Here is a 13953-nt window from a genome sequence, read left to right as displayed (position 1 = left end):
AGTGGAGAGAGGATCCCTGAATGTCAGTCACAGCCAGGGGACTCAGGAGACTGCATGACTCAAGGTAATTGAGGCCAGGTGGACAGGCCCAGACCTTGGCCACCTGACTCTCATCCTGCCTGCTCTGGCCAAGTCTGGCCCAGGCTGGTCCCTCCCCAGGTCACTGACAGAAAACCGCAGCTGGCTCCTACTGGCCCCTGCCCCTGAAACCTACTTCTGCCCCTGCCACGCCTGGGGGAGAGAGAACTTAGCAGCCCTGAGTGTCTCACAGCCGGGCCCCACCCGGTGACCCACAAAACTGTTCTGAGTAGACTAGAATTTGAAGAGAGTCCCTGAGCATTCCCCAGATGGTGGGTTGGTTTGTGGATCCCACAGGGAGAAGGTGGAGGCTGGAGCTGGGTGGGCACTGGCAGAACGGAGCAAGAGAGCCTTTCTATGGGTGGAAGGCGCTAAGGCTGTCTGTGCCTCAGTTTCCCCTGATTCGGATCCTCCACACCATGCTGTGCCCTCCATTTTCTCAGAGGTCTAGCAACTGGGTGGTCCTGGGTGCCCAAGTGTGGCTTTTGTCCTCATAGCTGACACAACTGGACTGTCCTCATTCCAGGGGCCGGCTGGGGGCGGGCTGACCCCTAACCTCTCAGTGCGCCTGGCCGCCCACCCCCAGGGAAGGGGAGAGTAGCCAGGTCTCCACAAGGGAGGCCTTCCCCAGCTGCTGACCAGCAGTCTCTGTTCCCATCTGGAGTCCTAAAGTGGAGATTAAGGAACCTTGTAGGCCTGACCGTTCCAGATAAGGACGTACCTGGGGCCTGAGGCTCATGAACCTGTCACTGCTGGGTCTTCTAAGCAACCCCCTTAGGGAGGCCTGGATTTCTACAACGGCCTCACCCCCTCACCCAAGTGGAACTCAGGACCAAGTTCAAGCCCCAAGTTGGCTCTTGGCACCTCCACCCTTCTTTCTGTTGAGAGCAAAACCCAGGCCTTCAGGATTACCCCCTATATCTTTCATCTTGAATGTCTTTTCTTAAAAATTTGACACAATCCGGGCGGTGGTAGCGCACACCTTTATCCCCAGCACTCAGGAGGCAGAGGCAGGCGGATCCCTGTGAGTTTGAGGTTAGCCTGGTCTACAAGAGCGAGTTCCAGGACAGGCTCCAAAGCTTCAGAGAAACCCTGTCTGATAATAAAACAAAATAATTGACACAGAGTCTCATGTGACCTGTGTGCTTGGGCAACACCCACGTCTGCTTTTTGGGGTGCTAGAGGTGAACCCCAGGGTTTTGTGCATGCTGGGCCCACCTCTACCACCTGTCCCCTACCCCTTTTCTCTTTGTGAACCCAGGTTCTGTGTCTCTTATTTTATTGTTATTTTAATTACATATGCATGTGTTTATGTAGGCATACATTTGCTTGCAGCTTGCATGCAGGTGCCTTTGCGTGCCAGAGGTGTCGGATCCCCTGGAGCTGGAGTTGGTGGTGATTGGGAGCCACTCTGGCACAGGAGCTAGGAACTGAACCTGGGTCCTCTGCAAAAGTAGCAAGGGCTCTGACCACCAGCCATTTTCACGTGTCTCTTCCTATTCACACTTTAGCACTAAAAGTTGGGTCTCAGGATCGCAGCGGTCTGGGTCTCAGGAAGTTGAGGCAAGAGAATCTGATGGGTTTTTTTTTAATTATTTAATTTTACTTTAATTTTACTTTATACGCATTGGTGTGAGGGTGTCAGATCCCCTAGAACTGGAGTCACAGTTGTGAGATGCCATGTGGGTGGTGGAAATTGAACCTCGGTCCTTTGAAAGAACAGCCAATGTTCTTATCCTCTGAGCTATTGCTCCAACCTGGAGTTTAAGGACAGTCTGGGCTACATGAGTCCTGGAATATGAATTCCCTCCCTCCCACGATCCAGTAACACACAGGTTGTGTCCTCTGATGCTTTCTTTCTTTCTTTCTTTCTTTCTTTCTTTCTTTCTTTCTTTCTTCCTTTTTTTTTTGTTGTTGTTTGTTTTTTGTTTTTGTTTTTTCGAGACAGGGTTTCTCTGTGGCTTTGGAGTCTGCCCTGAAACTAGCTCTTGTAGACCAGGCTGGCCTCAGACTCAAAGAGATCTGCCTGCCTCTGTCTCCCTATTGCTGGGATTAGAGGCGGCGTGCGGCACCACCGCCCGGCTCTCCGATGCTTTCAAAGGCAGCTCCACATCCTCCACTCTGCCCTAGGACTTTGTCCGTGTCATGTTTCCCTGAGTCTCTTGCTCCAAGCGGGTGCCCCTTCTTCTGACTCTTGTAGGCTGCCCTATGTGGATCTCCTCCGCGTTCTTCACGTCCCCGCAGCTTGTGCCTGCCATCTGGTGGCCGCATTAAGTGCCATTCTCCACCCCAACTGTCTCCTCTGCTCGGAGGACGCGGAGTCCCAAGTTGGCACCCGGCATGCACCTCCCTCCCCTGGGAGGCCCAACAGTGGCTCAAAACCTCACCGGTGCGGCGTCCAACCCTGCTTCCCCGGCTGATACAGAGCTCCGGACAGCCACATCCACGGCTGCAAGACTCAACACTTGCATCCGTTCTCCTTTACTAACAGCACATTAGGGAAAAAAACCAAAACTACAAAACCCCTTGGTTTGAAACCTGGCCTACGGCCAGCAGGCTGTGACCTGAGACTAAAAGTTGTTTGGCTGGAGACTGACTTGTTGGGTCTACACCGAGTGAACCGAATACAAATGTGAAATTTATGACGCCAAAGAGGAAAGGTCACAGAGGAGGCGAATCAATAAAGGATGTGGTCAATCAGTACGCGTTTAATCACCAAAGCGACGCCCTGGCCAGACGTGTTATCCTTGGTGTGTATGTAACCTGATCTTACATGAGTAACTAATTTCTTTCGGACTAAATAAAGCATAAAGGTCGGTTTTTTATATTTTTTTGCCTTAAAACAAAGTTTAAAAAGTAAGCCGGCCATGGTGACAGGCTTGTCATCTCAGCACGCAGGAGGCTGAGACAGGAACTGATCGAGGACTAGAGTGTCTCCAGACGAAAAAAATCAACTGTAAAAGTTTGAATCATTTGAGCCAAAACACCCAGCAGAACCGGCGAAAATCTCTAGTCACTCTGCATAGCAATCGCCTCTGATCTGAGGTCCACAAATCCTGCGAGCAGTCAGCGGGAGCAAGCACCGAGAGCGCGCGCGTGCGCGGAGCGGCTGGTCCCCCACCCCCACCCCGAAGAGCCCGCGTGGCGAGACCCCGCTCCCTTCGCGCCAGCAGCCGAGCTGGTACGCATGCGCAGGGCGTGCGGCGGCTCCGTCCCCACCGCGGCGAACGTTGTACGCGTGAGCATAGGAACTCCGCCCCCTCGCCACGACGAAGCTACTGCGCGTGCGCACGCTCTCCCGTTCGGCCGCTAGGAGACGCTCTAGCCGGCCGGGAGCTATAGTAAGAGTCTCGCTAGGGATGACGGGATTCAGAGGCGGGGCTGCCCGTTCAAGATGGCGGCGCCCATGGAAGTGGCGGTGTGTACGGACTCCGCGGCTCAGCTCTGGAGCTGCGTGGTGTGGGAGCTTCATTCGGGAGCCAACCTGCTCACCTACCGCGGCGGACAAGCGGGGCCGCGGGGCCTGGCGCTGCTCAATGGCGAATACCTGCTGGCGGCGCAGCAAGGCAAGAACTACATCTGCGCCTGGGAGCTGCAGCGCAAGGTGCGTGGCCTCAGCATCCGTGGGGGCCAAGGGACAGTCGCGAGGCCTGGACGCGCTGTAGTTGGGGTCACCCGACCCGGGGTGCTGTGTGATGCTGGCATCCTGGCGGGCCTGGTGCAAAGGCGCCCCGAGAGTTCCGCGCGCATGCTCTGATGATCTGTGGCGAATCAACGTTTGCTCACTTCTGGTCAAATTTTGATGCAGAAAGTAAAGTGGGGTCCGATAGAAGTCGTGCTTTTGGAGGACATGACAGATCAGTTCTTGGGAAGAGATGGAGTGTTTGCAAATGCTCTATTGCCCTCTTATTTTCGGGGGGAGGGAGGGCGGTTCGAGACAGGGTCTCACTATTTAGCCCTGGTTGTCGTGCGAGTAGCTCTGCAGACCAGTCTGACCTCAAACTCAGATCCTTCTGAGTGCGTGCGCCACCACCGCCCGGCTCTTGCTACCCTCTTAAGGGCCTCGGTTCTTCACTATAAGGACTGACTGAGGCATGGGGTTTTTTTGGTTCTTATATTTCTGGAACCAGAGCCTCCTTCATGTCAGGTAGAACCTTCTTGGGGGGGGGGGTTTAGGCCAGGGTCTAGCCCTGAGACACACCCCAACCACTCACTGGGAATTCTGCCTACCCCTACTCCGTCCTCTTTGCTCTTCTTGATGCTCACATGGCTTGTCTTACATTGTGTCCCCAGGACCAGCTCCAACAGAAAATCATGTGTCCTGGGCCAGTCACTTGTCTGACCACAGCATCCAACGGCCTGTATGTCCTGGCAGGAATTGCCGAGAGCATCTACCTGTGGGAGGTGAGAACAGCTTGTCACATATATGTGTCACTTGGGAACGCTGGAGAGTAACCTGTGGTTAGTGTCCAGGCTGACGGAGACAGGTGTTCTTAAAGATTTTACCCAAAATCATGACTGTGGGGTGCAGCCTAGGGCTCAGCCTAAGGTGGCCCCGGTGCTGTCCTCACCTTTATGGGTAACCACTAAAGAAACTTAGAAAAAGACAAAAAGACAGTGTTCTAGCTTGCTTTCTGTTGACAAAACACTGATCAGAGGCAACTTCAGGCAGGAAATCATCTGTTTGGCTTATTGTGTTGTGATGTTATATTATGTGATAGCTTGTATTGAGGGATGTCAGGGCAAGAAGCAGGAACCAGGAACGCAACAACTTAACAGTTAACGTCCTCACAGGCAACATTCCTGTGGTTAAGAGCACATGTTATTCTTGTGGAGGACCTAGGTTCTGTTCTCAGCACCACGTGATGTCGGTTCTGAGACGCCGACTCCCGCCTCTGACTTTAATGGGCACTGGGTGCCCATATGTACCTGCAGGCAAAGCACTCATAAAGAAAATAAACCTGAAAAAATACTGAATTTTTAAAAACTGTCGATTGGACTAAAGAGACTGCTCAGCAGTAAAAGCTCTGGTACTCCAGTTCCCAGCACACACCCTCATCTGACCTCTGAGGGCATCCTAGATGTATGTCAATAAAATCTTTTAAAATATAAAATTATTGCCAGATGGTGAGGGTGGACGCCTTTAATCCCAGCACTAGGGTGGCAGAAGCAGGCGGATCTCTGAGTTCTAGGATAGCCTGGGCTACACAGAGAAACCATGTCTCAAAAAACCCTATTACAAACCCTGTGATAGCCGCCCCTTCCTGTTTGTCTCGGTCATGACAAGAGGTGGCAGTGCCCTCGGCCTTATCCTGCTTCCTAATACTCCATACTGGACCCAGTTAATGACCTTGGCCATGAGTGAACCCGGAGGAGTCAGGGTTCTAGGCTGTGTCCTGTCCTGGCTCCTCAGAGCTGAGGTCAGCCACGTCTCTGCTCCTCCTAGCTTCCTTCCTCCAAGCCATCCCTGGGCCACCACGTCCTTCTCAGACCATGATTCTGAGGCACGGTCCCACAAGTGGGATCCACCTAGGTTGGGCGCATCTAAGATCCCTTTCCCGTGCCTTCTTGGATTTCCTATACACGCACTGTGTGAAGTGCACGTGTCAGCATCAGAGAGCAGCTTCAGCTGGCATGTGGGCCAGTGTTTCTCTGCTCAGGCGCCCAAGATGGCTCCTAGCTCCACTTGCCGCTGTCACCAATGGCTGAACATGGGTTCTGGAGACTGGACCCTAGGTCTTCATGTCTGTACAGCAGGTACTTCACCCACCGAGTCATCCTTGGTTCTTGATTTTGTCTTTAGAGACAGGGTCTCAAGTAACAAGTAGTACAGACCGGCCTTGAACTCACTATGTGGCCCTTGAGTTCCACCTCCTCCGGTCAACACTTCCAGTCCTGGCTTATGTGGTGCTGGTGGTGGGGCCCGGGCTCCAGTCACACTGGTGCCCTCCTGCTCGACTGTTCTCTTCACACCCGTCTCCCCTCAAGCTCCCTAGTGCTGCCATCCTACCCCTGCATTTCAGCCTGGTTTTTTTGTTGTTTTTCAAGATTTATTTACTATGTGTACAGTGTTCTGTCTGCACATATGCCTGCAGGCAAGAAGAGGACACCAGATCTCATTACAAATGGCTGGGAGCTACACGTGGTTGCTGGGAATGGAACTCAGGACCTCTAAAAGAGCAGCCAGTGCTCCTACCCATTGAGCCATCTCTCTAGCCTATCCAGCCTGCTTTCTTCTTCTTCTTCTTCTTCTTCTTCTTCTTCTTCTTCTTCTTCTTCTTCTTCTTCTTCTTTCTTCTTTTTCCCCATATTTTTCTTTATTAAAGTAATTTACTTTTTATTTTCTATACCAACCTCAGTTCCACCTCCCTCCCTCTCCCACCCCAGCCATCCCCCATCCTCACCTCAGAGGGGGTAAGGTCTTCTTTAGGGAGTCAAAAATGTCTGGCCTACCAACTTGGGGCAGGACCAAGCTCCTCCCCACCGCTTCAAGGCTGAGCAAGGTGTCTCACCCACCACGAGGAATGGGCTCCCATGTTCTGGTCCCACTGCCAGCCCCACCCCCCAATAGATGAAGCCACCTAATTGTCACCCACATTCCGAGGGTCTCAGTTCATTCCCGTGCAGGTTCCCCAGCCATAGTCCCTGAGCTCCCACAGGCTTGGGTCAGCTGTCTCTGTTTTCCCCATCATGCCCTTGACCTCTTGTTCAGGTGACCCCTCCTCCCTCTCCTCAGCTGAACTCCAGCTCAGCCCAGCCTGCTGTCTAAGGCAACCCTGTCCAGGCCTGGGCCACCCACAGCGGGAAGACCCCTGTCAGTCATTTAATCAAGAAAATGCTCTACGTAATGGCCCAGCAGGTGACTCTTGTTTGTGTCAAGGTGACTCCAGCCTGGGGACCTCCTCCTGCCCCACCCTAAGGAGTCTGAGTCGTGACCACCAGGGGGCGCTGCACAGCCCTTTTCTGGGGGAGGCACTCCAGTGAGTCTCAGTGCCCGACTGCAGCTGGGAGCCGTCTCCTGTGATGTTAGTGTGTAGATGGCGGAGCTCTTTCTGTCCTCGGGTGCCCAGACACCACGTTGTCCTTCTGTCCCTCCCTGTTGTGAGGTGGACGGACACCGGCCTTCGATCCAGTGTTCTGGCAGCTGCCTCACTCCTCCTGCGGAACTGTTTCCTCTGGTTTTCTAATCGGTTCTCATGCAGATGGCGGGCAAATGTGCCCGCGGAGGCCTCCAGTACACCCCCTAGATCAGCTGACCTTAGACACGATCAAGTTTAGGCTCTCCTGAGGCTCAGAGGACCCAGGAAACTTATGTCCCCCTTTCCTGGTGGTGTCACACTGCCATCAGACACGGGGACACAGCCAGTCCTGGCCTTGCCCTGGTTCCACCCACCAGTGGCCTGGAGCGGGTAGACGGGGTTCTCGTCACCCCTGATTGGTGCCTGGCCCATCCCAGGTCTCCACGGGGAACCTCCTGGTCATCCTCAGCCGTCACTACCAGGACGTCTCGTGCTTGAAGTTCACGGGCGACAACAGCCACTTTGTCTCAGGGGGCAAGGACTGCCTGGTGCTGGTCTGGAACTTATGCAGGTAGGGCGCGTGCCGGGAATCTGCAAAGAAAGCCCACGGGAGCCTGAGGGCAGGGGGTCCTGGGCCAGGGACTCTGCACAGGGCCTCACTGCTGTCTTGTGCCCAGTGTGCTACAGGCAGACCCGTCCAGGATCCTCGCCCCAAGGCATGTCTGGTCCCAGCACACACTCCCCATCACAGACCTGCACTGCGGCTTCGGGGGCCCCATGGCCCGGGTGGCCACCGCTTCGCTGGATCAGACCGTGAAGGTAGCATCCCCAACCTGGACCCATGAATTCCTGACTGCCACTGGAGCTCAGCCAGGAGAGAGGGAGACTGGCCTCCCCTTGCCCTGGCTGCCTCAGTTCCAGACAGCCCATAATCCTATGCCTGACCAAGGACACCCAGAGATGGACGGTCTAGCCTGTCTGCTGGAAATTCCCACTCGGCTGTGCTGCAGTGGCCAGCTGCCCTTGAGAGTTTGGGATTGTTTGTTTATTATTGGTGCAGTTTTAGAGATGGAACCCACGACCTCACTTTGCTACATCAAACCAGGCTTCTACCCCAGCCCTCTTTTTATAAGACAGTATTTTCTCTTTTTTCTTCTCTTCTCCTCTCTCTCTCTCTGTCTGTCTTTCTGTGTAGCCATGGCTTACCTGGAGCTTAGAGCCCCCTTGCCTCTACCTAGGAGCATAGGGAGGGAAGACATGGCCTCCTAACCCAACCTTGGTGACTTAGTTTCCCTGTCTGGTGCAGTAGCTGAGCTGCCGCACCACCAGCCAGAGTGGCTTGCGCGTCTGTGATGGGTTCAGAGGCTTGTAGCATGGGCAGGGTGGTGCCAGGGTCCTCAGCTTTGCTGGCTCCCTGGCTTGGCTGTGTGCCTGGTTGTCCGTGGTGCCAGGCCTCCCATCCCTGCAGCTCTGGGCCATCTCCTCGGGAGATCTGCTTCTGTCTGTCTTGTTTGACGTGGGCATCACATCTGTGACCATGGACCTGGCTGAGCATCATGTGTTCTGTGGAGGCAGCGATGGCTCCATCTTCCAGGTGGACCTGTGCAGCTGGGTGAGTGGCCACTGGGGGCTGAGGGAGCACACGGTGGGTGCCCCACATCCCAGACACTGACAGCTGACCTCTCCCCACACCACAGCCTGGACAGAGAGAACACAGCTTCCGGCCTGAACAGAACACAGGGAAGGTCTTCAGGGGGCACAGGAACCAAGTAACGTGTCTGTCGGTGTCCACGGACGGCAGTGTTCTCCTCTCCGGCTCCCACGACGAATCGGTGCGGCTGTGGGATGTGAAGAGCAAGCAGAGCATGCGCACAGTCACCCTCAAAGGTGCGCCTCGCCCCGCCCCGCCCCGCCCCGCCTCCCGGGAGCACGTTGGCCGCAGCCCTGCCCTGACTTTGTGTTTTGTTGTGTCCTTCAGGCCCAGTGACCAATGCAGCCATCGTCCTGGCCCCGCCCAGCATGCTGAACCCTGAATTCAGGCCCAGCTCGCCCCTGCCCCTCTTCAACAAGCACCTGCTGGGTGCTGAGCATGGAGATGAGGCCCAGGGTGGGGGTCTGCGCCTGCAGCTAGGGCTCCATCTGCAGGTACTCACCCAGCTAGCCTGCAGCCCACTCAGCCAGACATTCCAGCCCCTGGAGGCCCCCTGGTGCTGGTGCCATCATTTAAAAACCTGAGTCCATACTGCCAGACTGTTGGCACCCATGGCTGCTCACACTTGCCACCTGTCCCCACAATGATTCCTGTCTGAAAGCACACTGTTCGTCAGCCCACATTCAAAAGGTGGCTTGTCCTATTGCTCCCACTGTGAGTAGCTCACTTGGGTGAGCTCTTAAAGGATGGAGCAGGATAGACCATTAGGGCAGCCTGAGGACAGGAGCTGGGGATGGGAGAGCACCCAAAAGGGGGGACTTTACCCAGGCGCCGTCCCCCCCCCCCCAGAGGGTGGCACACAGGCTGAGGACCTAGTGTCCGGAGTGCTACCTGGCATGCCCCGCCCTTGCAGGCCCCGTTGTGTGACACCGGACACAACGGGGTGACCACGCCACTTTTCAGGGCACTGAGCAGACCTACTTGGAGCGGCTGGAGCAGCTGCAGGCGGCGCTCTCAGGCTACGTGGAGAAGGTAGGCGGGGTTAGTCCTGGTTGTTGGCGGGGCCTGGGTGGGTTGGGCCAGAGCAGCCTCACCCACACGCCCTTCTCACAACAGAACATGCTCGGCAATCAGATGCTGCCGGTGCGCGTGTTGGAGCTGGAGGAGGAGGTGCGCAACCTGCGCAAAATCAACCGGGACCTCTTCGACTTTTCCACGCGCATCATCACCCGGCCCTCTAAGTGACGCGAGCTGCGGAGCTGTCACTGGACTTGCCATTGGCTCTGGTGCTTTAACAGAGGAGGGACAAAGAAACTTGTGCCTGGGCTGTTCTGTCCCTGAGGGGCCGGGGCTGGACTGGGATGCCTCACACCTGGGGACGAGGTGTATGCTGAGCCAGAGGACCCCAGGGCGTGGGTGGGTGAGGTCGTGAGGGACTGACTGACAGCGTAGGATCTTCACTGGGGCCAGCCAGGCAGTGACCAGCCCCACATGGTCCAGAGCCCAGTCTGGAGTTCAGCCCAAATACCCACAGAGCCTTCTGGAAAACCACCGCCAACTGACACCTCTGCCTAATGATCCAAAAAATAAAACAGTGACTTAGCAGAGCTGTCGCCGCTGCAACTGGAGCGGGTGCCAGTGCCGACCTCACTCTGAAACCCCATCACTGTGCGCTCAGGACGTCCGCCCCTGGACAGCACCTGGTGGCAGAATGTGACCGTACCCTGAGGACCCACAGCCTCCCGTGCCAGGACTGGGTGCTCTGGTGTCCCTGACGCTTGCCTTAGTTTCCCCACTGAGCTGGCTCTTTGCATTCTTGGCCCAGATACCCTGACTCCTCCCACACCAGCCGCTCCTGCTCCCTCTCTGCCTTAGGAGAAGTTGGAGGGAGGGAGGCACATAGGGACTCTACCAGCCATGGGTTCCCAGCACGCCAGAGGCCTTGGGAGGTTACCTGAGACAGGTGAAGAAGGTGAACTCAGTCCCCTCCTTGATGTTCATTATGCTCCTGCTGATGTGTGGTGTTCTGTCTGGGAGTGTGTGAGTGTGTGTGTGTGAGTGAGCAGCTGTGACCAGGCTAAGGCTAGCTAGCCTAGGTTGCCCAAGCCTTCCTGACATTTGGGTGATGAGTATGTTTATCCATACCAGGCTCTCGGGATTATCCCTTCATTTGTGCAGCCCCCACTTCCCTGAGCTGACTGGCTTCTCTGAGCTTATGAGAAATCAGGATTGCTTTTGGGACTCAGCCATCATAATTATCAGGCTGGTTGAGTGCCAGGCTGCAGGAAGGTACTGTTCCCAGTCTTCTGAGCAGTGGGGCAACCTGGACCAAGACCCCACACACCCTTGTGAGATGGGAGCGGGCCAGGGTGGAGGCTGAGACCAGCACAGCCCCAGTGCCCACAGCAGGAGGGTGGAGGAACCGTGAGGACGTGCCCAATGAGAAAGCCAGACACAAGTGCTGTGCGGCGTGACATGAAATGTCCAAAACCGGGTTCTTGTGGATAAGTTTGTACACGCTGAGGCATCCCTGCCCCCCAGGAATGTCTTGTGTGTCTGTCTTTACATTCAGCTGGAGTGGAGGGTCTTTTCTGCCCTCTGTTAGGAGTGGTGAAGTCCTGCTGGGCTTGTAACCCAACTGTCTCGTGTCCAGTGAGCTGAACAGACAGACACCCAGGAGTCCTTGTAGACTGGAAGAGGGCCAGCTGGTAACACTGGACAAGGGCAGATTTCTGAGGACTTTAGCCCCATCCAAGAGGTTGAGGTGGGTGGCACTTGCGGTGGGCATGCCCTGAGGATCCCCGAAGTGGCATGATGGCCCCAGGCAGGAACCCTGAAATACCCCTAACCTGATGTACCTTGGAGCCCTGGCCAGGTGCCTAGCTGACTGCCATCCCATTGGAAGATGGCTCAAAGTGCAGTCTGTCTTGCTGGCGTTTTTATTTGCTTGATGGATGTTTTTCCTTTAACTGACTCTGCAAGGAGAATGAGCGTGGGGGGTGGGGCTGGGTGGTGAGTGTAGATTCATTCATCAGGGCTGAGTGTTCCCTGCAGGCGCCGCCTGATCTCTCGGGAGAATGCCATATTTTCCCAGGCCAGGCCCTGCCTGTGAGGACAGACCACAGAGTTCCCAGCAGGAGCCTCCTGGCTAGGGAGGCCTTTGGTCCCTGATCCTATAGGCCAAACTCAGCTGACAGCTGGACCTGAGTCAACTGAGTTGGGGAGACCGAGACAGCTGGGAGCTATAGAGGGTTCTGGAGTGGAGGAGGACAGTGTAAGGGATTGCTCAAGCGGTGATGAAGGGTCTACTGTATGAGAGCCCTGAGAGGCAGGAGGAACTGGACTGAATTTACCCCGTCCTCCCTGCTGCCTAAATGAGTCATAGGAAGATGAGCCTAGCCGGGGCGGGGGGGGGGGGGTGTCTGGGCTTTTGACACTGGGTTTGGAAGGTTAAAGAGTTCTGGAGGCTGGAAAGGTTGCTCTATGGCCAGTTCAGACTGCTATTGTAGAGAACGTGACTTTGGTTGCAAGCACCCATGCTGGGTGGCTCACATCCAGCTCCAGGGAATCCAGTGGTCCTTGGGAGCGTGGACCCACCCTCCACAGAAACTCCAAATGCAGACCCAGATGGATCTCTTGAGTTCAAGGGCAGCCTGGTGTAAACATGGAGTTCCAGAGTAGTCATGGCTGCATAATGGAACCCTGTCTCAAATGAATACGAAAAATGATAGTGTTTTCTGAGACAGGGTCTCTCTGTGTAGCCTCAGCTGTCCTGACCCTCGCTCTGTAGACCAGGCTGACCTCAAACTCACAGAGATCTGCCTGTCTCTGCCTCCCAAGCGCTGGGATTAAAGGTGTGTGCCAATAATAAGACATATTTTAAAAGAGAAAAAAACTCAACAAGATGGCTGAGTAAGGACGCTTGTGGCCAAGTCTGAGGACCCTACTTCAATCCTCAGGACCCAGAGTGGAGAGGAATGACAGAGCCCAAAAAGCTGTCCCCACATGGGCTGCAGAATGCTACTTACCCCACAAACCCAAGATAAATACAGATACCTTTTTGTTGTTTGTTTTTTGTGATTCAAGATGATTGCCTGTCCTGGCGTGATTCCATCCTGCGTGTCTGCTCTGAGGAGCAGCAGGCAGAACTCTCCGTACGACTTCTCTCCCACCGAAGTACGCGCCTCCACCTCATGGAAGACGCGATGGACAGGAGCTCTCTAAGGTCTCAGAGCCACCTTTTCAGCTGTGAACTAAAAGCCGACAAAGATTACCACCTTAAGGCAGATGACAATGAGAATGAGCACCGGTTATCGCTGAGAACGGTCAGTTCAGGTGCTGGGGCCAAAGATGAGTCACACATCGTGAAACTATGCAGGCAATCCAGTTAAAGCAACGCTGGCAACTTTGAAAATGTCTGTGCAGTCAAGTTTCTCTTGGGGGCTGAAGTGCGGGTCAGGGCCTGTGCACAGCAGTGGGCAGCACCTGGGAGCTGCAGAGGGAGAGGAGGAGGAGGAGGAGGAAGTAAAGCTGCTGAGTGTGTCTGGAGAGTGAGCTGCTCCTGGGGGTGGCAACAAGGGGCCACAGGAAAAAGCAAAACTCGATGATGATGATGATGATGATGGAGATGAAGAAGATGATGAGAGGAAGAAGATGGAGATGAGGAGGAAGAGGAAGATGGGAAGAATTGCTTCCAGGTGACTGACCAGGAGACTATTCAAGATCTCTGGCAGTGGAGGAAGTCTCCTTAAGAACATGGTTTAAACAGCTTGAAATATTCCGTCTTACTTAATTTCTGCAACAGTTGATATATCTGGCTGTCCTTTTTACAATGCACAGTGAGAACTTTCCCTACTGTGTTTGATAAATGTTGTCCAGGTTCCATTGCCAAGAATGTGTTGTCTAAAATGCCTGCTTAGTTTTCAAGGATGGAACTCCACCCTTTACTGGGTTCTAAGTATGTATGGAGTGTTATGACAGGACATAGTAACAGTGGTGATCAGATGTGGAAATGGTAGGGAGACAGAAACAAAAGATACATGTGAAATAAGCGCAGTATTTTAATAAAGTAAAAAAAAAATACAAAAAAAGATGATTGCTGGGACTGGACGGCGGATCTACCTTACAGATTTTCACCAGATGTGCCTGCCTCAGTTTCCCCCAGGGTGCACACACTATTGAGCTGGTAGAGACTGTTCTGGGAAC

The 13953-nt window shown here is 54.5% G+C and overlaps 1 protein-coding gene and 1 pseudogene across 1 annotated transcript; both read left to right on the top strand.

The window, feature by feature from the left end:
• Positions 1 to 3448: 3448 nt before the first annotated feature.
• Wdr18 (WD repeat domain 18) lies at positions 3449 to 10353 on the top strand. The gene is made up of 9 exons (XM_048459733.3): positions 3449 to 3682; positions 4372 to 4482; positions 7535 to 7668; positions 7775 to 7916; positions 8566 to 8709; positions 8795 to 8984; positions 9076 to 9242; positions 9712 to 9780; positions 9865 to 10353. Exons 1-9 carry the CDS (start codon positions 3473 to 3475, stop codon positions 9991 to 9993), a joined length of 1296 nt encoding a protein of 431 aa, XP_048315690.1. The 5' UTR covers positions 3449 to 3472; the 3' UTR covers positions 9994 to 10353.
• A 137-nt stretch (positions 10354 to 10490) lies between these two features.
• LOC125416640 (nucleophosmin pseudogene) lies at positions 10491 to 13832 on the top strand (annotated as a pseudogene).
• The last annotated feature ends 121 nt before the right edge of the window (positions 13833 to 13953 follow it).

The sequence above is a fragment of the Myodes glareolus genome, chromosome 8, assembly GCF_982192425.1.
Source record: "Myodes glareolus chromosome 8, mMyoGla1.1, whole genome shotgun sequence".
Classification (NCBI taxonomy): Eukaryota; Metazoa; Chordata; class Mammalia; order Rodentia; family Cricetidae; genus Myodes; species Myodes glareolus.
The sequence above is the reverse complement of the archived record's forward strand: the minus strand, read 5'-3'. Positions and strand labels throughout refer to the sequence as shown.

Excerpts from the sequence above, each read along its gene's own strand:
- Wdr18 (XM_048459733.3), top strand. The coding sequence starts at position 3,473 with ATGGCGGCGCCCATGGAAGTGGCGGTGTGTACGGACTCCGCGGCTCAG. Across the intron at positions 3,683-4,371 it reads CCTGGGAGCTGCAGCGCAAG|GACCAGCTCCAACAGAAAAT; the intron begins GTGCGTGGCCTC and ends TTGTGTCCCCAG. Across the intron at positions 4,483-7,534 it reads AGAGCATCTACCTGTGGGAG|GTCTCCACGGGGAACCTCCT; the intron begins GTGAGAACAGCT and ends GGCCCATCCCAG.